The sequence below is a fragment of the Ambystoma mexicanum genome, chromosome 11 (genome assembly GCF_040938575.1).
Source record: "Ambystoma mexicanum isolate Mex_15411 chromosome 11, UKY_AmexF1_1, whole genome shotgun sequence".
NCBI lineage: Eukaryota > Metazoa > Chordata > Amphibia > Caudata > Ambystomatidae > Ambystoma > Ambystoma mexicanum.
The window spans coordinates 453,124,319-453,150,739 of NC_090934.1; the positions used below are offsets into that span (position 1 = coordinate 453,124,319).

The 26,421-nt window shown below is 43.4% G+C and overlaps 1 protein-coding gene across 1 annotated transcript in view; it reads right to left on the minus strand.

The window, feature by feature from the left end:
• Positions 1-26,421, minus strand: part of LOC138505001 (tolloid-like protein 2) — a 160,150-nt gene that overhangs the window by 16,585 nt on the left and 117,144 nt on the right. The window contains exons 18-19 of the mRNA XM_069625360.1: positions 15,207-15,322; positions 7,351-7,573 (exon numbers count right to left, since the gene is read on the minus strand). Of these exons, the coding sequence (XP_069481461.1) occupies positions 7,351-7,573; positions 15,207-15,322 (339 nt within the window). The remainder of the gene's footprint in view (positions 1-7,350; positions 7,574-15,206; positions 15,323-26,421) is intronic.

Consider the following 26,421-nt stretch of genomic DNA (forward strand, 5'->3'; position numbering starts at 1 on the left):
AAATATTTTATTTTATTTCATTGGGCAATGAAAGGGCAGACAGAGCAGCAAAAGAAGCAGCATATTTGCCAGAAGGATCACATGTGCTGTTCTCTGGGGAGAAGAAAGAAATACCACTAATAGCATTGATGAAAACAACTAGAGAACCAAATGCACCACCAGATGGCTTCAATGCAACTCCAATAGTGCAGACTAATAGAATTACAGGGAGAAGCACTGAATGATGAGAAAGAGCTTTTGAAGAAAAGGTGGTGCTGTCTGTCTTCAACAGATTTGATTTGGCGGCAAGACAGCACCGGCAAGGTTGTAATGCCAAGAAAGCTGTTGAATGTGGCTCTGGAACAGCTTCACTACCCTGCCCGCATATCCAAAGAGCATGTGGCCAGAGGGATAAGCGAGGATTGGTTTTTGCCAAATTTACATGAATGTGTGTCTGAATTTGTGAAAAATTGTATAATTTGGTAAAAAAAAAATGTCTTGTCACACTTTAATAGTGATACCAGGAACATTACTGTGGCTGGAAAGGCACTTCCGGCACTTCCATATCAACTATATCGATATGCAAGATAGATGTACCTCTTATAGACACATGCTTACTGTAGTGTGTCCGTTTTCACGTTGACTTGAGGCTGGTCCCTGTGCCCGTAATGACTCCTGATCAGTGGCAACATTTTTAGTGAGAGAAGTATATCCGAGGTGGGGGATCCCAGACGAAATTTGCTCCGACAATGATCAGCATTTTGCAAATGATTTGATTGAGGAAATAAGTGCCCTTCTGGGAATATGGCAACATCTACTTGTACCATTAACTGCCCACAGGCCAATGGTAGGACTGAGAAAATGAATGGCTTTCTTAAAGAGTGCTTTGCTAAGCTAGGAAATTGTTACTGGTCAGAGAATGCATGCGCCTATTTCACTGGCACGTACCATTTCTGATGCTAACTCTTCTCACATCTTAGGGGAGGAGTTTCATATGTACCTCACAGAACTTACAAGATTGCTTGCCTATATATCCGAACAGACAAATTCAAGAGTATGGATAGAGCAAGCAGGTGAAATAAACAGTAGCGAGCAGGCAAGGGAATTACCGCAAGCAGCACTTCTCTATCCAGGAGAGAAGATTTGTTTATAAAAAAAAAAACGCATCAGAAAGTGGAAAGAAGAACATTTTACTGGTCCACATACATTGATATACTCAACCCCAAGGTTGAAGGTCGCTGAGGATGGGTTCATCTCACTAATGTGTGCAGGGACAAGAGCACTAGCTCCCCCGGAGAAGAGGGGCAGAGCGCAACATGATGGGGAGCATACACTAGCTCTCATTAACTTTTTCCTCAGTAACGTATAAGTCTTCCAGATTTCCTCAAGGTTTAAATACCTTCTTTTGGATAAACTACTGTTTCCAAGAGCAGTAAAGTGAAATTGACTTTACTTACCTTTGTAACTTTCAAGACCCAGCACATATTATCTTACAATAGGGTGCTGGAGTGGTTACTTAGTATCCCCTCTGTCTAGTTTCTCATGTAACAATTTTATGTTATCCTTTCCATACAGAATGGTTGGTGGCAGTGGTTTAATTTTTACTACCATTATGGGATTTTACTGCGGGCTGCGTTCGCAGCCACGGTAAAGCACCCATGGGAGCCATTTCTGTCAAAATGGCCCGGTCTTCTTTTTTTGCCATTGCCTTGTGGATTGGTCCTTCTTGAGATTTACTCTGCACGTCAAACCAGGTTTGGTCCCTTTGTTCATTTTGTCTTTGCCGGGATTCACGAGTGAAACCCGCTTCTGGCTCCAGGGTGTCTGGCAGGGCAGGAAGCGAGGGAGGTGCTCGAAACTCCATGTGATTAGTCTCCTAGGAGACAGGAATGCACTCTTAGGTGATTGGCTGGCTTGCTCTCCGGTAAGGACAGCCACCCTGCTGGGTGACTGACAGCTACGCTGGAATGAATGGAAGCAAGCTGCATAAAATGCAAGTTTTTATTGGCTTTGAAGGCAGAGTCGACCACTGGATGAAGGAATCTGAAGAAGAACTCGAAGAAGACACCTGTTGCAACTCCTGGACAGTTGGTGTGCCCGGTGAAGCCCTGCTGCTGTGCTGAAACTCCAAATTTGTATCAACAGAGAATCTCCTGCAGGGATGACGTCTCCCTTTGAGTTGGTGGGATCAATCAACTCCAAAGTAAGCCACCTGGACATCCTCTCAACGCTAGTCGAGTATCCACTGCAGTCACTGCTGGAACAGGATCGCCATGGAGAGGAAAGCCAGTTCGTGTGCATTGCTTTTAAGTTGGCCAAGCGCTCCAGGAAGATCCTCCGGACTCCTAGGAAGCAGGACTGGCCGAGACTGAGCACCCTCAACAGAGTGTTGGTCGCAAGAAGCAAGGAAAGCCCATCTCAACAGCCAGGAACCGCGGTGGTGCTATTTGCAGTAGATGCAAGGAGCTGAAACAACAGCCACTTGTTTGAAGATAGCCTGTTGCGAGCAGTGACCATCCCATTGTAGTGCAGGAGTCCCCAGGCATCCTCCCTCTTGTCCCAAAGACAAAGGTCCAGGAACAACGAGATCTGCAGAGCTGCACAGGAACAGAAGCCATCTGCTGCACTTATTCTTTAACCTAAAGGTACTGTACAGTCAAAGAGAACTTACCTCTTGTTGTGTAAGCACTTGTCCTCGTTGGAGACTTGCTTGGTTGCATTTGTATAGTTGCTGCCAGCTTCTTTACCTCATAAGCCTAATCAGTGTGTGGCCCTACTTTGATTTTCTTCTATCCTACAAGACTTTTAAAACATTGGGAAAGACTTTCTACTTACCTGCAAGAAGTGCTTCAGTTCACCTAACTTTTGCTAACTTAACATTGGCTGGCCTGCCTCCCTGAATGACTTTTCTCTCCTCTGTTTAAGTATTTTCTGCCTTCCTCCCAAGAAAGGGTTCACTAACTTTGCATTAGGGGGTTATTGAAAGTACTTACCTAATTGAGAATAACTGTGTGGATATTTGCTTTATTCTAACCCCTCTTTTCTTTGACACTTCCTCTGAGAGCATTCTTAATACAAACAGTGATATATTAATGTCAACAGCACCCTAGCTATTGAAGTCACCTATGGGTGTAGGTAGTGCTTGTATGCCATTCCGAATGGGTATTTGCTGATTTAGAAAGTTAAGAGTGTGTATCTGTGAAGTGTATTTGTGTGGTGTTTTACAGTGTTCCCTCCTGAAGATGGCTTTCATTAACTGACTAGTAAATAAATTAATAATCGTTTTATTAAGAAACCCTGTGCGTAAGTGTTTACTTGAATACTTGTCACTGTGAATCTCTGTCTAACTCCCCTACAGCTCACATTAGCCCCTCTTGAGATAAGCCTGGCTACTCGTCCACACTACCAACCTGTGTAATACAGACTTATACCAAAGGTTAGGTTGCTATTGCCAGGAGGTCAGGATTGTTGTAGTGCACCCAAAGGGTACTGCAAACAGAAAAAGTGGTGCAGCAAATCAAGGAGCAAACAATGCAAGGAGTGCTAAACAGAAAAAGGAGAGCAAATACCTATTGATCTGAGAAAAGTATAGAAAATCTAGCAGCAATTCCTGCTGAGTTTCAACTATTTTTCAAGGAAGCCACTTTTTTCATTTCTTTACTGCTTCCAGGTGTGCAAACTGCAGCTAATGGCAAGTGGCTACAACTCACCAGGTACGAGTTACACCAGTCTGGCCAATTCAACAGCAAATGGCCTAAACACAGTAAAGGAAGAGCTGAGGGCACTACATTTGTTGACACTCTAGAATAGGTACATGTTGGACCTTCTCACTTCCATAGAGGGAGGAGTTTGTGCCAAGATAGGGAGCAGCTGTTGTACCATAGGGTCCGATGGAGAGGCATCAAATGGAACATTGGGTGCAGCCATCAATGAAATACAGATACTCCATGAGAAGATGACAAACAAAGCTAATGGAGTGCAATCGAACAATTGGCTGGACACCCTTTTAGCATGGGTGCCTGCTTGGCTCTCAGAAGTATTTCAAGTTACTGTCCCCACATTGGTCCTCTTGCTCGTCACCTTCTGCATTGGAAAAACTATTTTGAGACTCTGTAACAAAGGGACAGTTTATGTTGCCCCTGAATGTTGACAGGGTAAATGATAAAAATAAGCCCAATAACAAACTAAGGGTGAAAAATGTATGATGAAGTTGACTGGGTTACAATACCACCAGGAGATATAGAGAATTATGATGCCTATTGGATTTCATGTGGCAAATACCTCCCCTCTCGAGCTCTTCACTCCTCTACCTCCAACTCACTCAGGGTCAGTCGTTTTTCTAAGAAACGAGCCGGGGGTAGATCTCTGTCTTCGGCTGGGGCCTCCCTCTGGAACAGCCTCCCTGCCACTCTAAAACTTGAGGAGAACCATCTCCGGTTCCGGAAGCACCTCAAGACCCTCCTCTCTTCTTCTGCCTTCGCTCCCCCTCTCCTCTGCTGATCTGTTCTCTCTTGGCACTGTGCACCTTGCCACCCTCTGTCTTTTGGGCCCAGGCACCTGCTCATCCCGTCAATCTCCCGCACTGCCTCCGGGCCACCCCTTGCACTGGGGTCTGTATCTGTACCCATACAGCCCCCCTTTTTCTTCCTGCACTTATCGGACCTACCCTGTCTGCTGCCTTAAACCTACCACTTGCAAATTGCTGGCTGCATTACCACTGTTTGTCGCCTTTATTATTTATTTATTGTTATTCATCTCTTTCCACCTCTCCCCCCTTCCATGCACTTTTCCTCTCCCCCTTCTCTCATGCACTTGCACGTTCTCAATGTCACTGGGCCTAGTAAGATTGCTGTTTGTTCTCCCCTGTTCCCCTCCCTTGCCTTGTCGCAATCTGAAACACTTGTGTACGAGCGCGATAGAAATAAAATATCAATCAATCAAAAAGGATGGGTAGGGGCGTGTACTGATAGAGGGACCATTGGAAGACTAGGAAGAAGATGGAGGTGACATGAGTAGACTAAAAAGAATATGGATCCCTAAAAAGAAAGCAGCAGAGTGGGGACTGGGAGAAGGAAAAGAGTTAGTTATTGATGGATCAATAAAATGGCAGATAATGTGGTAAAAATGCAAGTTTAGTGTGGTATAAAGTCACAAACATATCAGCTGTGGGATTAGCCCACTAAGATGGGAGAGGGCTTCATTGATAGCCACACAGTTCTATGTACTAGTCTGGAAAATGCTTTAAATAAGCCTCACAGCATGCTTTTCACTAGAAACAAATTCACATTATAATAACTTGTTTAGTAGCCTGAGAGGCTGGCAACACATTGCAAATTATACATTACCAGGATCATAGGGTAAGAAATTAAAAGCCTTTGATCATTTCAACTTCAAGAAGCGAAGCTCATGGGTCCCGCAGAAAGGCAGCAAATGCATAACCATTTTATAATTTGGCATATTATTTATGAAACTGGTTTGCTGATGGTTTTAAAATGTCCCATGGCAGCTTCAAATTGCCCCTTTGCACATGTGTATCTGCAAAGAGGTTTGAAGAGTTCCTAAAATGCAACATTGAAATGGTAACTTGTCAATGGCTCACAGCTCCTCCAGTGTCATGATCAATTGTATTCCCATGAGAAATGGATGGAGATGACCGGCACCAGATGAATGAAGATCCGCTGGTCATCTCAAATGTCTCAATGTTTGCCACTAAGATGTGGGAATTAGCGGTTTTGACATCACAGAAGTGGTCGAGGGTGGTGTGGCAAGGTTTGCAGGACCCAATCATTTCAGGATAATGTATGTCCCACTATAGGGGAATGACATAGCTCTACCAACTAGCCTCACATGAAGGACTAACCAAATGTTTCAATGTGGTTTGATGCTAATTAGTTTGTATGATTATACAAGCTCTTTTCTTAGGGGCGTATCTTCGACAGCACCGTTCATGCAGTTCTGTTCCGCATTCTGTGTGAATTTTGCTTTCCCAGCTGTGCCTGGGCCCAGAATAAATTATGTTACTACTTGCTTGGTGTACACTCCTTTTTGGATTACTTTTGTAATTTGTATTGGTGAGTTCTGAGGCAATCTGCAGTACACTTTTGTCACTGAAGGAAAAAATATGGAATGATCTACCCCTACCATACATTAAAGGTCACAGAACTCTAAGGCGTCTTGCAATATCCTTCATATGTATGTTGGGAGATATTCTATTTCTTATAATACATGACCACACACTGTCATTCCATTTAACACCTTATCTCTTGCTTAATATAATGTAAGAGATTTTCTATTTGTTGATATAATCAATATAGAATCTGTTTGGATTTAAAAAAGCAAAAATGCAGCTCCTAATGTGCTGCAGAAAAATAGTTCAAGCAGTTTAATAAAGGAAGTGACAAAATGTTAATTTTGTGCTTTAAATTAAGTAATAACATGAAGTGTCTTGTTCACATGAGTAAAACTACAACAGTCCTTAAATTAAACATTCTACCATAAACAGTTCTTTGTCAATTACTGGCTGACATGTGTCACAGAAAATTGCTCATTCAGCAAGGAATGTGAAAAAGCTTTTCAAGGCTTTAATAATGTGCTTCATATATGTGCTGGCATTCTCTCTGCTGGCTCAAGGAGGCATAGTGACATCAAAACGAAGCGTGATAACTGATTACAGAGCAATTGTGATGTAATTTTCTTATTTCAGGTCAGTTGTGATGTCACAACTAGCCTGTAACAAGAACATTATTTGTAGGTTTGTATACAGATATTGCAGGCTGCCATGAATTATGAAATAAATACTTCTTACTCTTTTCATTCAATCCCAGAGATTTTCACACAAAAGAGGAGATAGTGCGACCACACCCACTTTACCCAAACACCTTCACTGAGAGGTGGCAAGGTCTCCTTCTCACTCTTAACAGTTAATCCTAGTAGTTTTCACTGGCAGGTGGCGATAATGTATCCTGCCCTCACCAATCAATCTCAGGGACTATCACTTAGTTTTCAATTTCAGTGCTTGTTATTCAATGTTTTAGAATTTTTTCTCTCATCCTTCTCCACGTTGTACAGAATTTAAATGTTTTCTCAATGTCATGGTCTTTACTAAATCTATGCCTAAAACAACAGGCAGCAAATATGGGTTAAATATCTATGCCTAAAACAACAGGTAGCAAATATGGGTTAAATAGAAACAAAAGCTTAAAAGTGAAAGCAATACTATTAGGTATTTTCAATAATTATGCATAGTACTTCTCTGCTGAGGAATCATGGGGTATGAGATATAGAAAGCACAATCCTAAAAGATAAACATTAACACTGTGAAGCTCCATGGGTGGCATGGCATGGATGGCACCGAAGAGGGTTCAGACGTACCTGTGCTGTAGCGAGGACTGAAGCCGAGGGGAAGGATTGGCCCTCTGTTGTTGAACTGCACCAGCATTGAATTCCCAGAAGACACCACTGAGGGGAGCTGTCCAGAGGCACAGGTCCTGTCCAATAAAACGGGTGAAAATGTGCTGCTCCCATCATACACTTTGATGGACTCGGAGATACACGTTAAGGTGGACAGGGCACCAACACTGAAATCTAGGAGTACCTGTAAGAGGCAAATAACAAGTTGCATCTCAATGTATATCTTCACAGCATTTAATTTGCAGATCTGCAAAAATCAGAGTATGAAGTAATGTATGGTTGGACATATTAGTCAAATAAATTGTGAAACAGAAGAACTATTATGGAGATTACGTCTAGTGACCAGCTCACAAATGTTTTTGTGACATAAACAAAGGAATGCACTGTGCCACTGTCGTCAATTGAGTATGAAATGATGTGAATATTCACAAATGTCTTCTGAATGTGCACATCACAGATGCATGCATTCCGATTAATCCAGTCTATTGGAATGCATACAACCCATGTGGTATAAGGGGACGTTTCTATGATTCACAAATAGACTGCACTTTAAAATTCATAACAATAGAACGCATTTGGAAGAGGCACAGAGGGGATGCTTGATGCATTTTTTTTTACCCTTCTCTGCAATCGTTTTTAACCAGGGGGGCAGCCGAAAGAATCACTGCTGTCCAACTAGCAGTTGTATCTCTAAAACAGGATAAGAAACAATGTTTTCTTTGTTTGATATTTCATGATCCTAGACCCTCTAAAAGCATGCCTCTAATTGTGTAAAGTGCTCGAAACACCCATGTGGGTGTCTCAGACACTTTAATACATTAAAGTCGGGCACCTTTGATCAGTGCTTTCTTTGTGCTGGAGCAAAGTGCCCAAGAAAAATGGTGGCACCTTTTTGCATACAGTGACCTGCTCATTTCTCACAAAAAACCAAACCACTCATTGTGAATAGTGTTAGCCATAGCTAGCAAATGTAGAATCAAATGTGTCTGATTAGGAACCATCAACTACCCTCCCTTTGCGTTGCTCACATTATTGTGCCAAGAAGATTATAGGTAATTTCAGATTTTTTTCTACATTGGTGAAGGCGGTAGAAGACATTGGGACTTGTTCCAAGTTTGGCAGTATTTCAGTGGTAAATCTGACAAAATACTGCTGTACAGAATTACTGTCACTGCGACTTGTTCCCAGAGTGTAAGTCCCCATTTCTGGAGTCTATAGGACTCCATGGAGATTTTGGCCGAATTTCTGATGGAAGTACTTTCCTGGTTTTTGCTATTTTTGGTGGTTCGGTGGAGGATTTACCTCCAGCATTTTGCAGGAGGAAAAACTTCCACCTAACCACCAAAGTTGTTGAACGGAGATCTGGTAATGCAGTGGTAACAGGATTGCTGCTGCATTACCACTGTTTTTTCCTGCACCCCCATACTCGTAATGAGCTCCAAGGAGTGGCAGTGTGGGCGACAAAAATATCTTTTGTGTACCCAACCTTGGGCCTGATTTACAAAGAGTTTTTTCAGTGCGATGTTCCCATTGAAAAACGCTTTTGTAATCAGTCCCCATATGACATACATGTGTATAAGTAAAAATCTACATTTGTGCCTAAAGTGAAAGTCCAGCTCTATAGATGCATGTTTTGGGAAGATTTCAAAATACACAAAACATTGGGTGCTTCACAGCGACTGGTATAATTTACTGCAGGCATTTCTGGCTTCAGTTTAATTCAAATGAATTGCTGCAATACAGTTTGCCAGCAAATTTGATTCGTTGCAGATGCAACCCATTGAAAAGTTGGAGTAAGAAAGAAAACATTGGTCTTGGTGCAAATTGATAACACAGTCATGAAACTTTGTAGTTTTACAAAGTAGGGATCAGGAATTAAGCATATATGTAGTAAATCTGTAAGTAAATCAATCTGATATTACTTTTTCGCAACAGTTTACTATGGGCCTCATTACACGGATGGCGGTGAACCATGGCGCTATTAGCGCCATGGTTCATGCCGGTAAAATACCGGCACCGCCTTGGTGGAAAGGGGAATTACCGCCCTATTCCAAGGTTGGCGGGGCGGTAATTCCCCCTTCCACCATTGCCCTTTCCCATTCCCATTTTTGCCCCATAGGGCTATATGGGAATGGGGAAGGCGCTAATTACGGTACCGTAATTAGCTCCCGGGTCCCTTTGCGGGTTGGTTTTTACCGCCTGCAAAAAGCAGGCGTTAAATTCCCCAACCCGCAAAGGGACCTCGTAGTAAGTCGGTAAGGATTTACCGGTACCGGTATTTTAAACCCTTACCGCCATCCGTGTAATGAGGCCCTATGTCTTTAACAATGATTACAGTTGGTCTCTATTTCATAATCAGTCTATAAAAAATATTTTCTATGAATAATTCTTAATTGTAGACATAATTGCCTAAAAACACTGGAACGGTCTGCTTGCCGCGTTTTCACGGAGAGGGCTGTGCACCGGCATCCATGCTTCACAAAGGGATGGGCTCAGAGATGCAGCAGGCCATCCGGCTGTTCTTCATAGAGCATGTTCTACCCCAGAGTAGGTCAGCTGAAGGGGAAAGCGCAATGATGGCTGAGTCTCCACTGAAAATGATGAACCTGGAGATGGTCCCCTAGTACCGTGTGCTCACCAATGGATCAACCAGATCCCTTAAACAATATTTTAAGAATTGTTCCTGGTATTGCATTAAGAGAATTCTTTGTGAACATTTAGTCAAAAAGAATAAATCCCACATAATATCCATGATGATTCAATCATTTAATTCAAAAGCACAGCAAGGACACAGATTGAAAACACAGCCTACCAGTGCATTTCTGACAATGTCCATCATCGGGGCTGAATCTGTGTCAGCATGCACCATGCTTATGAATCATCAAATATGTAATATGGTGACATACCTGTATCACCAGTGAATACTACTGAAGTACTCTCAACTGGTTAAGTGGGGCAAACAGCTCAAATGGCATCCGGCTTGGCCGTCTGGTTGGTTCCCAAACCACATTAAATGAAGGATGGCAATGGCATCCTCCATTTCTTTGTGAGCTTCTATCTTCACAAATAATTCTCTTAATTCAATACCAAAAATAATTCTTAAAATATTGTTCAGAGGGTCTGGTTGACCCAACAGTACTTGGCGGTGGGGGGATCCCAGGGTTCATCATATTCTGATCGGTTCATGTCCTGGTGCCGAGGGCGTTTTCACTGCAGTTTGTTGAGTATGGTGCCCATACTGACACATTGTTTTTGCATTGCTGCACCTGAAACAGGGGGGAAAGTGTCAATGTGCATTTGCAAGCATGGCTCATTTCAAGTCCCTCACTGAAAATACACTCACTGAACATGCATGAAGGTGTCTAGCTGATGGTGCCTGGCACATGCAACCAACCTCTCCCCCTGCACGCAAGTGCCTTCTGGGAATCAGGAGAATTGCATGCAGAGAATTACAACTGTACAATTCAAAGGTTGCTTTGTACATCACCAAATCTATGCCAAATGTATTTTGTGAATTGGCCCCATTGAGCTAAATGTTCAATTGAGGAAAATGTTCTGTGAACCTGCCCTCTCACCCGCTCCCTGGTAAGCCAGAAACCAAAAGGTCATCTGCTGAAAACATCTAAAATGTAAAAATGTAAAATTATGCAGAGATTTATAATTAGCTGAAAATACTCCAAGCTTCAGCACTATTAAGTGCATTGTGGTGTCATATGTTAGGCCCAAACCTCTTATCCGCAGTCTAACCTCATTTTTATGAATATTCAAATTTGTTGCTTGAAACCATATTCCCGTCCTGACGAGAGCAATTTTTTCTTCAGCACACACGCATCAATTAACAGAGTAAGCACAAGTCAACCTATTTAACATCACATACGGATATATTTGACACCACAGAAAGGCTTACTGAGCACAACCTGCACTTATCCCCTACATATTCATCATTCAGAATACACTCCAAAGGTCATGCCACTCTCCTTTATTGGAAATCCCCATTCCCTTCCCTTCCCATTGTTCCCCTGCTCTCTTATCTATCTATCTCCCTCCTAGACCTTGACACATTGTCTCCACCCTCAGTCCTCGTTTCCACTCTCTCTATTTATTGAAGCATATTGACTCTCTTCGGGTTGCTGGATCTTCTTGTCATGCTGTCTTTATAACTATTCACTTGCTTCAGCACCATTGTATGGGCCTGATCCCAACTATATTAGTGTTAGCGCCCATCGGTCTGGCAATATTAGATCACGGGTTGGGCGCTAACTGTTAATCCCCATCCCCCCTTGGGTCCATAGGACCCAATGGGGAATTTTCAGGGGGAATTACCGCACGGTAATACCGCTGGTGGGAATTGCACCGGAAATGGGCATTTCTATGGCAAATTTACACCCAGCTCAGAGCTGGGGGTAAATAAGCTAGACTCGTGATAGGGCCAGCCCTCAAATACGGCGTTAATACCATTACCTCCACATTTAAGGGCTACCTCCCAACTCGCGATGTGGCTCACTGCCCACAACTGCAACATCATCTGCAAAGACCCCCAACCTTTTGTATGGACTGACCATCTCCTCTTATCATTTGACATTCGCATTAACAACCCGAACCACAAACAGTGCCCCCCTGCACCAGCATGTCTGACCAGAAACAAGTGTAACATTACCGCGGAAGCCCTCACTCCACTGGTTCTGCCATCCTAAATACGATCCCCGACACTTCGGACCTTAACTTACAAGTAGACACCTACAATGACGCCATGACCAAAGCCATTGACGCCGTTGCCCCACTAAAATTACGTAAAGGTAAACACAGAGCCCATCTTAACTCCTGGTACACACCTGAACTCAAAATACTCAGAAATAAAAAAAAGAAGATGGAAACCCTATGGAAAACGACTCCATCAGTGGAAAATAAAATCAATCTTACAAATGCCTCCTCCCTTTATAAAAAATAAATAATCTGCACTAAGAAGGAAGCCTACAATGTAAGAATAAATAATGCAGGCTCCAGTGCTAAAGAACTCTTAACTATCATGAAGGAGTTAGAAAACCCTAACCCACCGACGGACATGTCCGTGAAAGACCAACCATGGTGCACGAGCATCCAAGAAGCCCTTACTAATAAAATCACTGGCCTGCAAATGAAAACTGAGAACAAAAGACTACAACTTTCCAGTAGTAACTCCCCTACCCCTAGCTTACCCACTACCCCTAACACCAACCCTGGCTTCACATTCAAAAAGGTCACTATACCAGAAGTCCAAAAAATCATAACCTCCCTCAAACCCTCAAACTGCAAAGGTTATCAAAGATGCAGAAAGAGACCTCTCCCCATTCATCTCCAAGCTAATAAATCTATCATTCTCCACCAACTCAGTACCCAACAATTTGAAACAATCATGGGTCCTCCCTCTTCTAAAAAAACAGCCCCTGGACCCAGCCATTCCTACTAATTACAGGTCTATCACCACTGTTCCCTTCCTGATAAAAATCCTTGACAGAGTTGCTTACCTGCAAATTCAGGATTACTTAGAGTTCAACCAATTACTAGGATTGCGTCAATCTGGCTTTCGACCTCAACATGGAACAGAAACCGCCCTTGTTGACCTCAAAAGTCAGATTGATGACATTAAAGATAAGGGTAAGGCTGCCATCCTACTTCTCGTAGACCTCTCAGCAGCCTTCGACCTGGTCGACCTAAAATACTCGGTAACCACCTCTCCTCTGCTGCCCATTTCTCCTCCTCTGCGGTCACGTGGATACAGTCCTTCTTGGCCAACGGAACCATGAGGGTTTTTTCCTCTGTGACAGCAGCAGACCTCATCCCCATCACCTGTGGTGTCCCACAAGGCTCATGTGTTTCCCCCACTCTATACAATGGGCCTCATTACAACCCAGGAGTTAAGGGTTTAACGGCGCCGTCGCCGCCGTTAACCCTTAACGCCTGATTACCATTTTAACGCCTGCTTTTAGCAGGCGTTAAAATGCAAGGCGCTAACCCGCCTTGGTGCTAATTACGGCACCGTAATTTACGGTGCCGTAATTAGCGCCTTCCCCACTCCCATTATGCCCTATGGGGCAAAAATGGGAATGGGGAAGGGTAAATGGGGAATGGGGATTTACCGACCCACTCACCTTGGAATGGGGCGGTAAATCCGCCATCCACCATGGTATAAACGGAATTTACACCATGGTGGTAAAGTAGGGAACTTACCGCCTGGGTTGTAATGAGGCCCAATATCTTTACAAAGCCTCTTTTTGACAAACTGGACCATCTGGGTGTCACCTACACAAACTACGCGGATGACACCCAGATACTCATCACCATCTCTGGCAACTACAATGCTGATGTCACTAGGATCAACGAAATCTTCTCCGTCATTCAGGCTTGGATGGCCACACATGGCCTCTGCCTGAATGACGAGAAGACTGAACTGCTCCTTGTTGGATCACCTAATAACCTACAAAAACTGAGCTCAGACTACTCCAACATCATCATCGATGGCAACACTATCCCTGTCGCTAAAAATGTGAAAACCCTCGGCTTTTATCTCGATGCCAATATTAATCTCACTAAACAACTCCACTCGACCGCCTCAGCTACCGCTTGCACAGGGAAATTAATTAGAGCCTGCAGACTAATAGCTGCCTCACGCTAGCTAGAACTCTCATACAATCTAAGCTAGACTATTGCAACAGCTTCTACCTAGGTGCCAACCAATCTGTAATCAGTAAACTCCAGGTTCTCCAAAACAATGAGCTACGAGCAGCACTAAACATTCCTAGGCGAGAGCATATATCCGCCACCAGAATCACATGCAAATGGCTCTCCATTCAACAGAAAATCGATTTAAAAACTCTCTGCCTCACTTACAAAGCCCTCAACCACCTAGCCCCTCCCTACCTTACTAACAAATTCACCATGAAACCGGCCATCAGAACCACCAGATCCTCCAACACTCTATGCCTCACGGTACCCAGATTTACTTCTAAAAGAGCCAGTGGCTTGAGCTTCACGATCCTCGCCTCCCAACTCTGGAACACCCTGCCCTTGAACATCAAATCGTCCAAATCCTTCCAGTTATTCAGGAAACTTGTCATTGGGTGGCTACTAACAAAAAAACAACCTTAAGCTAGACCTAGCTACAATCTGTATATATTGTACATGCCTCACCTATGCCATTACTGTAAGCATTAACTACCACTGTCTGTATACACTGTACATAACCTTGCTAATGTACTACTGCAAATTACTATGTACTGTGCCTTGTAACCTGTCCTTAGCGCCCTTTTACTCTCGGGTCCGGAGCGCTATATAAATAAAATAAACAAACAAACAAACAAACTGAAATGCTTGTGGGGCAGGTTTGTGTTATACAAAAGCCAAAAATACGTTCTCTTCTAGTAATACATGCAAAGTCAATTAACAGTCTAACGGGAACACCAAGCAAAGATGTTCTGCCACACAGAGCAATACAGCAATATAGCGATGACTAGACTTAGGGGAAACTGATTTTCAGACCCACCACAGTATTTGGAAGGGCTGACATGTAAAGATTGAAAAGCAGTGAGACAATGTGGCTCAAAAACCTATTTATTCACTTTTTAGTACGGATAAATGTCGCACTGCCTATGTTTGCCCAATCCTTTGCTACGTTATCAATTCAATAGATACATCAGAGAAATTGCAATCATTTTAAAACAAAATCATAATTCAGTTTGAGTAGTCACAAATCTGCTAGCCCTTCTTTGAAGAATCTTTGTCAGACACTAAGATTCGATCACAGCGCCAGAATTATTCTGGATGGAGGAGTGGCTGCTCACCTTATTTGATGGCACTCGGATCATCCAGAGTGAGCCATTGTTGTTCGGGTACAAAATTCGGTAGTTGGCTGGGAAAATATATCCAGTGGCATCAGAAAGTGTAATCCAGGGAACGGCTGAAAGGGAAAATGTATACTTTTGAGATTGGGAATGCAAGGGAGAGGCACAAGGGGTGCATGCCTTCATCAACCTGGTTCTGCTCAATGGCTCAGATCACTTTGCCAGTTTAGGTTCAGAAGTAGCTGTCTCTGTAATTTCCGGCTCAAATGGAGTGAGATAAGGAGTGATTAAGTGAGTAAACAAGGGAATGGAAAAAGAGAGACATAACGTGATGAGAGAAAGATAAAAGTGAGGCAAAGAAGAAGGCTGATTAGACTTATAATACCATCAACTTCAATGCACTTTGGTTTGGTCCTAAGCGTGTGGCCAATCAGTTGATCTGTCTACATGTAATAACTGATTCCTATTGCACAGTAATAGTAATGGGTTAAATAACCCACATAAAAGAGTACAATTGAAGAGATCTGGGTAATCCCTGAAAATGTGACTCCTGTGAGCAGGATCTTTCTTGGAGAATGGTGAGGGTTTTCTTTCTATAGGAAGACATGTGAAATTCATTTCTACAACTTCTCAATAACAATGCTAATTGCATTGAACTTGAACATATCTTCACTCATATTCTGATTTGAAGGCTCCGTTTGCAATGACATTTAAACAATTGGGGTTTGTTTTAATGGTATAAAGCTAGTAAGAAGTGTGAAAAATGTTGAAAATGCTAAACCGCCCATGCGTGCCCAATTAATATTTTCAAGTAATTACGGGGATGGCCTTCAACCCTGCACCTCATTCTTAACCATATGCACCCCAAAACATCCTGATCCTCTGGAACAGGCCGGCCACTGCTCCACATCGCCAGAAACACTGTGGTCATGTCCCCCATTCTGTTACTCTGAATCTCGTGCTTGGGGCCAGGTGTCAAGCATGCCATGTCTATGATAAAAATGATAAAACTCAAAGGTTTCTTATTATAGCACGTACAAGCAGTGATAGCAATATCAAATATGTGTTTCTATTTCTAGTGAAGTAGATTTGCATGCGCTGAAAATACAAAAACACATTTCTAGTGCCAGTGCAGGTGTCCCTGTTCACACACTAAATGGGAGAAGTGTTTTCTATGTTCTGGTATTATTAAATGTTTGTGCTAGAAAAAGAAAACACAAGGCCCTCGGTAGGATGTCATCAAGCTCTCTTCCTCAGGTCCTCTGTCTGCTTGAGCATTCAAACCATATCACCTGTAATGTTTCACATTTTCAGAAGTTTGAATAATTAGTTAACAGAAGGCTAGAAATGTGTAACAGGGTTTCCAACTTTTAAAGAGGAGCTTTTTAACATTTGGATTGTTTGCTAAAGGACAAAAACTTGTTTGCCTGCACATATCCAAAAGACAACTTTCAATATTAGTGATATTAGTAATTGTGAGAATGTTTTGGTTTGGCGATTCTCAAGACTAAGATTTCTTCATGGTGGAAATTACAACCCATATTTTGTATGACATTTGAATGAAGCCTATATATAAAGCTTTAGGCAACAAGCCACAAGGCCTAAAACGATGCCAAATATGAATAATAGATTTTAAAATAAAACTCTAGGTGTCTGTGACAAATCAACTTTCAGTGCAACAGAAGTCTAGGGATGAATATCAGTTTCTAAACATCAATCCGCCCCACACCTCTAGTACATCAGAAGGGATCCAAACAGATTGGAACACAAGTAAATTATAAACCTCCTTGTCCAATTTTTGGTAACGTGGACGGAACCGCAGGCTTATCTCTGAAAGGTTGTGGATCATTGGTTTGTTGCAACACAGCGAAAATACAAATATTTCCCAATGATAAAAATAACTGTCCAGTCAAGTTTGTATTAAAAAATCTACTTTATTATTATTACAACAGATAGATATAGCACACTACAAATTACAACCCACACTGTAGAGGAACATAGAGGACAGAAGTTTCACGAAGGAAAGGGATGCACTTTGGAAACTGACAGGAGGATAGTCGGTAAGGTAATCAGTCTTACTGTTCAAGGTTATTTGGTTTCAGCAGCAAGGGGCAGAGGGTTGTAACTGTGTCTAGGGGCCTTCACATGTACCTGGTGCTTAAGAAGTGCTTAATTCCTGACATCGGCAAGGCGGCTCCAGGGGGCCTGGCAGCTTCTGAGACAGAGTTCGAGGCGGGAGACAGCTGTGGGGATCAGGCGGCAGGCAGGTCAGCAAGCGAGGCTGGATGGATGGACGGCTTCGGGCTGTCCTACACAGCGGCTCGGGGCAAAGAATTGTTGTCTCTGTGCTGGTTTGCAGATCAGGACTGCTGGTCGAGTTGTCTCGGATGGCTCTGGTTACTGCAGCATTACAACAGTCAGCGGTGCAGCCAGTTGTAGTTCGAGGACTTTACTGTCCCGAAAATGTCCTTAAAAGGCAGACACTTGTTGATGATTGTGTGGCACTCCTAGCTTCTTCACATGGCTTCTGTTGTCCTTTCAAGATGGACAGCCAAAAGTTTAGGAGACTGTTTGCAGGCAATGGCCTTGTCCTTAGTTCAGATACTCTCTGGCACTTCCCACCTAGGATGCTTGCTGTCAGAACCTAGAAGAGCATGTTACGTCCTGGCTGGGTACAGTATTGGAACTTGTGGCCTTCCTTCACTGGCAATAGATGTAAGGTACACTGTACCTTCAGCCCAGGTCCAAATGAGTCCTTCTTAATACCTTTGAAGTCGTTGGATGATCTGCTATGTGAGGAGTTCAACCCTCTTTTAAAGTCAAATGGGCCCTAGTGATTGGTGCAAGATAAGCCTACCTTAATGAACCAAAACTGGGTCCCCACCAACAATCTTCTCTTATGCCTGAGGTCAGGACCAGAGTGCTCTGCAACAGGAGAGGTAAGTGGGGACAACATATACCTAAGTCCCACCCATCTTCCTGTCTGTTGTGGATCAAAGTGTCTCTCTGGTTAACCCTCTGTGACTCTTAATTAAAGCACGGGTCTCCCTTTAAGTTTGTGACAAGAGCAGACTTCCTGTCTCCCTCAAATCAAATATTTCTCCCCTCTGAAAGGGGTCCACTCTGCAGGGGTCCCTACGGTAACTGATGGACCCAGACATGTCATTCAATGCCTTTCATACAGAGGGGTGGGAACTAGTTTCAAGATGATACATTGCATACCAAAGGGGTGTTAGCCCCGTTTTCCTGTTGTTTGTCTGGCAACCAAGCCCCTTCCACGCTTGCCTCAATTATCTCTCATTAGCATGCACTGCCACCAGCCGAACTAAACCATACGAAAGCAGAACCATGGAGCCTTTGATATTTTAATTAGACTGCCCATGGCCGGAGGAAGGTGTCCCTTCCCCCTTCATGAGATACTTTGATGTACCCATGGCTGTCACATTCCATCTGCACATGACATGGGAGGATGGTGCCTGTAGGCTGTGTCCTCCCGGATTACACATGACTATGCATTTTGTACGGTGAGCGAAATATATGTGTGCGTAATGGCCTTACACATTTTCAGAGGTTGATATCCCACCAATCATTTTCATTATCAAAAAAACTAAAAAAAAAGCCCAGGCGAGCACACACTCCCAGTGCGGATGGTCGAATTCCTCACAGCAACCCAGAACTTGAGCTGATGTGAGAATATTGACAGTGAGCTGGAAACCCACCATTAGCGATAAACAGACCAGTGAACAGCATCAGTCAAAATATAAAGACTTCTCTCTTATTAGCAAATAGAGATTATTATTGACATCCTCTCAACCAATCAGAATGCTCAGAATGCAGTCAATAGCTAGTTGTAGCAGCTGTATTCTGACTTTAAAAGGAGGCAGGGAACAACAACGACATTTTCCCTGGAAGACTTCTTTCCTTTCTAAGAGGAAGTTTTACTTTACTGCAATATCCTATTTAACACACTAAGGAGAAGGCTAAAAACATGGGAACAGGTTTTCACTTTCTAATAGAGAAACTGTATACTTTGAATCCTAATGCATGCTCATGTTAAACTCACTCCAGTTTAACCAGGTTTGCAATTAAAATGCTTAACTTTTCAAGACAACCTTGTGTTAAGAAGGATTTCTGAACTCTGTCCAGGAGGGGAAGAGATTCTGAAGGCCAGCCTAGTTTCTTGGAACAGGGTAACCTCTGGACAAGCCAAACCAATCAGGGTAGCTATGGCAGGCGGTCAAGACTAAGTCTCAGGAGGGGTGAGGGTGACTGAAGGACCTCAATGAGCACACAGAGCAAGGATACTTACACATTACTCCAGACAGGTGTTATATTAAGGCCTTCGTAACATAGACCATAGCAAAGAATCACAGTAACATTAAGTAAACCAATATATCACACTCAATACAATATATATAAAAGACCAGGGGGATCTAAAAGGGTGACTGCACGAAATATGTTGACAACCTAGATGGGAAGGAAACAGGCAGTGCAGTTAATCTTTAGGCCCAGTTCAACATCAGTTATTCACCTAACTAAGAGGCAGTCCAAGCCCTAAGAAGAGGGGATCCTTGTGCTCAATAGTACATGTATGTAAACGCACGCGGTTGTTCCAATGGGCAAAACAGGGTCTCTTTAGGGGTCTCTAGCAGCTTGGGAAGGTGGATGAGGCGATGAAGAATAAGTTCCCACTATTCAAGAAGGACCTATACTTGAAGGCAGAGGTGGTTCGAGAGTTCGGGATGGAGTTGCTATTGCGTAATAGCAGTGGACAGAAGAGGGGCCGCCAGGGGCCACTTGCGTAAAAATGGGCCACCAGTTGGGGTATTGATTACTCACCGGTCCCTGATGCAAGGAGACCCAAACTTTGGCAGGTTAGTCTAATTTGGTTGCAGGTTCGAATGCGGCAAAAAGGACGTCTCGGCACCTTTTAGTTCCTGAGATCCAGCGATGATTCCCAAACGAGACAGTGGCAATTTCGCCAATCCGGGTGGATGAATCGCCCCAGTTTCACTGCAGCAGGCTTCAGGGGCAAGAGGGTCACAAATGCAGCGGACTAGGAAAGGACATCGCTGCAGCAGGGCAACACAGTAACCGCATTTACTCCGGTCCAGGCGCACTCGTCTCATTTCAGACCTGGGAATGCCAAGCGTACGAAATTCGGTGTGAGGGTGCCGTGGACACAGAGCTAGCAGTATACCAAGTTTCGAGGGCCTCCTCGAAAAGACGGCGGAGACAGAGCAAAAGAGCAAAAGTCCCGCATAAGCTGGTCAGCCCACTGGCTGCCCCAGGGAACCTTCCGAGAAAGCTTACTTACAGGTTTTGGTGAAGGTGCCGAGCATAGTTGGTCCCACTATTCCAATGGGTCGAAGCATCTTTGCAGACCTTCTAGGTCGACCGGATGCAGAGGGGTCCCACGGGACGACAGCGGTCTCAGGGTGCCAAACCTTCCAGCGGGTCACCAGCAGTTCCTCGACTCAACTTTGTAGTTGTAGGATACTTGGATCCTATCCTTTGTTCAGTGAGAACTCAGGAGATCGACCTGGTAGTTGTGTTTCCAGCCTCCTCTTATCCAAAGTTCCCCTTGTGCCAAAATGGAGAGGACCCAATGGAAAATCTGCTCACAAACACTCACTCCATACGTGGACCAATCACAGACCACGGTGGTCTCAGGCATTCAGGACACTCTAGACTCTCTGGCACCCAGGATGTGTATTGAGACCAGACATCCAAGCCCACATCCTGGAGGCACACACATAAGGCATGCAGAAGGCCGCAAAAGCATTGGGATTCACAGGAAAATGCATGACCAAATAAGGACTGGCCTGGATCGACTCGACCTGTAGAAGGTGAAGGGGCAAAATGGCCAAAGTACAGGACAAAGAACCTTGTGGCATGGCGATTTTGGAGCCTGGCCACCTATTTGTGCCAAATGCGGTTAACGCGTTTAATATGGTAGGAAAGGGTTAAAAAATAATGTGAAACGATAGCTGCCACCAGTCCTGTCCATGACACATCTGCGTTGAGGAAAAGCACTTGTGGATTCGTTTGCTGAAGGTGCAGGAGGCAGCTTTCTTCAGCCACATTTTCTTTTTTTTTTTGTTGCAGAACTTACCAGCCTGCTCCCCCTCCGTGTAGCACTGCGAGCACTGGGCTCTTGCTAGTATTGGGAGGCGGGGCCGCTGGGAATCACGTGTCGTGATCACGTGACTGACCTACGATCTTCAAAACTGCACTGCAGCCGCCCGAGCGGCGTTGAGGAAAAGCACTTGTGGATTCGTTTGCTGAAGGTGCAGGAGGCAGCTTTCTTCAGCCACATTTTTTTTTGTTTTTTGTTGCAGAACTTACCAGCCTGCTCCCCCTCCGTGTAGCACTGCGAGCACTGGGCTGTTGCTAGTATTGGGAGGCGGGGCCGCTGGGAATCACGTGTCGTGATCACGTGACTGACCTACGATCTTCAAAACTGCACTGCAGCCACCCTTGCGGCGTAAGCCCTGGTGGCAGAAGGGCTGGAGCCGCTGTTTTGCTGTTTGGCTGTGGCCGTGTACGTGTGCAGTGAGTACTCCAGTTTAGAGGTACTTTGTTCCGTTAGCTACATAAGCCTGCAATTGCCATAAGGGTAAGGGGGAGAGACGGACTCTGGCAGCTCCTTAAGCTGTCGGGCGTTCCTTACCCTGTGGCTGGATAAATTGTGAACCTTTGCTTGAATTCAGAGAACCAAGTGTCTGTTATATTCTATTTTTAAGCGTCCTACTCGAACTTTGAAAGCACCCAATCCAACCACTGTGTGTCTATTGTTGTGATAACATTTTTGTATTTCTTCTCATTTTTAATTTTGAATTGTTGGCTATTTCCAATTTGTTTCATATGGCCTATTTATTAACTTCTGGTATGCCTCAAAATTTACGTCAGAAGGGATTGACAATACCTGTGGCACGACTCCCTTGTCTCTCTCGTAGGATTGTCCATCTTCCTTCCGTTACTATGTTAGGTAGCTCCCATTGCACAAAGATTCCATCAACCCTTGATCACATTAGTGAAGTTCTTCCAGTTTTTGACACTCTGTCTCCCTATGAGCCCTTAACGAAGGAAAACACTAAAAGTGACGCCATGAGAGCGGCTCTTCCACTCTCAGACAACACAATGTTGCATACACCCTTGCCATGTATGACTACGAAAAGAAGAGGCACTAAGCACTTAGATAGACCTTTAACGTCCTCTCCATGTTTCGAGCCTGAACTCTCACTACATGCTAGACACTCTGATTCGAACAATTCGATATTGCAGGATTCTCAGAGCATAATTAATCTTATTTCAGCCAGTTCACGTTTGGAGTGTTCACCAAGTTCCCCTTCAATTTCCTTTGTCTATCCGACTCCTCGCAGAGTCCAAATACAAGTCCCACAGGGACTTTCTTTTCAAAGTGCTGTGGGAAAACTCACTTCTCAGAATCCATCTAACACTTCATTAGCTAATCTGGTGGACAAAACAAACATGCCATCTAAGAGCCCATCTCCTGTCACAACAACATCACCAGTGCGGACTATATTACCAGTTGATTCTCATCTCCCTTTGGCTACCCTCCCAATAGAAGCCAGGGTTGCTCTATCAACATCCGACATTACTTTGGCCGCTATGCAGTTAACTTTACAAAGTCTGTTTAAACTATTTGAATGTCTAGATGCCAAAGTTACTGCTCATTCAGTAGAAGCACACGAAACCTTAGTACTACTCAAGACTTTAGCTGATAATCTGTCATCAAATCCTCGCGATTCTTGTCGAACTAACAATACTCATGATGACGATATTTCAATTGTGACCATCGTATCTACAAGTCCCATGTCCCTTAAGTTTCCGCCTCCGCAGATTATACCGGCAATTGCGGATATTATTACTTCTGAAGGATGGCTGAATCCTGCCACCACTTATGATCTGGTGAATGATGCACATACCACTCTCCCAACTGATTCTTCTACCTTAGTGCTCTCACCCCCCCTATCCCCTATGTCTTCTGCGATTACTGAGAAAGGAAATGATATTCCGTCCTTACCAGCAAGAAGAAACAGAAAAAAGACCTCCAAAATTTCTCACAATACCCAGAAAAAAAACAAGAAAAATTCTAATCTGGTTACTTTGACATTACAGAAGCAAACTATGAAAACTTTCTTTCAAACTTTAATCCCGGTACCTGAGTCTTTGGTAGCACTACAAGCTCCTCAAGATCTAATACAAGCACCAGTGTCTAAACAACTTACACCTACGCTTTTTCCCGATTCAGTTCCTACTATTAGTAGTGCAAATTCTTGTCCCCTGACCCAAGCGACAACTGCTTCTTTGGCAAGTAAGCCAGTTCAAACTTTCAATCCTACACAATCGATAGCAATACCGTCTTCCTTAGTGCCTCCCATCTCTGGTCTGCAGAATCCTAAACCCATTTTAGGACTTCCTACTGTACCTCTGGGTAATATTGTAGCGTCTTCTCCAAACTTGATTTTAATTGCCCCACCTCCGTGTCAGAACCCTTTACAGTCCAATATTGGGTCCTCTATCCCAGTGTTGCCTCCAGTGTCAATTACTACCATGGCCTCTAGCCATCCTCCCTTAGATGCTTTGATTCGTGAACTTGAGTTAGCCTCCACTTGCCAACTTCCAAACAAATGTAAAGGCCAAACAAACTCAGCTGTTAAGTGACAAAATTGTGTCGTCAGCCACCAAAAAGAGCATTGACTCTTCCACCACAGTCTCGGCGGAACAAATACGTGAGGCTGTAGATGCATATTTGGTTTCATGCTCTCAGTCTATCCCTTCTAAGCTTTCCCAAAAACCAAGTGGTCCAAATTCGTCGCTGAGCCAATGGCTCTTACCGAGTTCTATGCCAACATCCATAGTAACTCAACAATCTTCTCTGCGTACTGACAATCGCCCTCACGCCACTCCAGCTCACGCTTCAGATCCATCTAAACCTAATCTAAAGGATCCTTTTCATTCTGTAACCCATAATTCCCGAAATAACATCCCAGTGGTACCCACTTCTCATCCCTTGGCACGGCGCAAATGCCATTCTTTAATTTTGAAGTGTTGAGGAGGAAACTTTGGCACCTATGATTTAAAACGCCGCAGTGTGCTCAACATCTTCTCTGAAGTGGTGGAGCTCGACGACATAAGCTCGAGTGACATTGAGCAGATTGAATTCATCTCTGAGAATACTTGTTCGGTGGTGCATTTGTGGATACCTTCGGGTATCGTTCTAAATACCATCTGGAAATCAAAATTGCAATTATTTTCGATGGGGTTCTTATTAGCACAAGACCCAGCAATTATAAATGGGGACTCTAATGTAAAGCAACCATCTTATCAATCTAGCGCAAGCCTCCCTTCGATGCAGAACATTGGTCGTGCCGAGTCGTATATGTCATAACCATTAGAAACATTTAAAGACCATCTCATTAATGTTGCTAGCTGGAACACTAGAGGTTATTCTCATCTACAAACCTCTATTGCTAACTTCCCAGCTGTCATGGACATAATAGCACTACAGGAAACTTGGCTCCTGCAAACACCTGTATGGAACAATTACGAGATCGTTCTGCTTCCAGCCATTGGGAGTCAAAGACGTCGACCATCATCAGGTTTATTGACAGGAGTAAACATATCCAGTGGTTTCGCCATTGAAGCCTGGGATTCCGTTTCTGCCTTTATCCAACTTGTTAAGATTACAGGTCCAGCACACACCATTGCATTGATCAATATCTATCGCAATCCTCTAGGGTTGACTGATACTGCTTTTTATACAGGTTTGTCTAGACTTTTAGATTTTGTATTCCTTTCCCAAGATATTACGGATACCCTCATCGTAGGTGATCTTAACTTGGACTGTATTAATCCTAAAGTAAAAATCACAATGGAGAAGGTTAAGCGATGGACCTCCTTTATGTCAAATCACCATTTTCACATGACCAATGGTGAAATTCAAGGCGATATTCCGGCTCAGCCCACATGGCATAGAGGTTCCATATCTACTACAATTGACTATATGTATACACATACCAACTTATCTGGACAAATAAGCACTTTTAAAATATTTCCACAAGTACATAGTGATCACCACCTACTAGTGCTTACAATTAAGTGGAATTATTTACCTATCAAAAGGTCATACTATACGAATGACCTAATAGTTAATAATGCTAAAACGCGCCTTCGTTGGTCAAATAGTAACTTGTCCTCTCTGGCTCGTTTAATCATCTTAAATGATAGTTCTACTTAGTTAGTATACTAACCTTCTCCTTACTTTTGATTCTCGTATGAAAAGTAATGAGCTTCTTCCACACAAACATACCTTCAATCCATTAATCAAGGCTAAAAAGACTGAATATCATAGTGAAAAAAGAATGATTCTTAAAACAAATTTGCCTAACTCCATTCAACAGTTGCAAATCGTTAAAAGCAAATTCCATAATTGGATGAAACAACATCGTGCACACATTTTACAATTAGATGGTGAACATATGCTCAAATTAATAGCAAATAAGAATACGGCCGAAACTTGGGCAATTTTCAACCAATGTGCTAATACATCTCAAGGTACTTTACAGGTCTCTAGTGTTACTGAGACCCAATGGATTGAACACTATTCTAGCCTATATGCAGACTCATCTTTTGTGCCTTTGGTCAAACTACCTAGCCACTCCGAGCGTTGGTCTCTTGCTTGTTCCCCACTTATACTAGAAGAATACATCAGACATATTAGCTCTTCTCGGGCTAAAGGCCCTGATGGCCTTAGTAATCATATGTTTAAATTGAACCCTACAAAGTGGGCTGAAATATTAAATAATCTCTTCCAATCTATCATCAGGACTCGCGAGATTCCCAACTCTTGGAAAACATCTATTATCGTCCCTATTCACAAAAAGGGCGACCGCACTTTACCGTGCAATTATAGACCCATTGCCCTTCTTGATGCCCCCGGAAAGCTTTTTTCAAAACTTATTTTGAGGGACTTTAACATCTGGACCAAAGCAGCCCATGCAAGAGACCCGTTTCAAACTGGTTTCCTTTCAGGGCTAGGCACAAACATTAACTTGTTCTGTCTTAACGCTCTCAAATCTCAAGCGCAAAATACCAAACAAGCACTTTATTTTGCCTTTGTGGATCTCCACACGGCATTTGATGCCATCTCTCGTCCGATTCTGTTTGCAAAACTTCCCAGAGATAA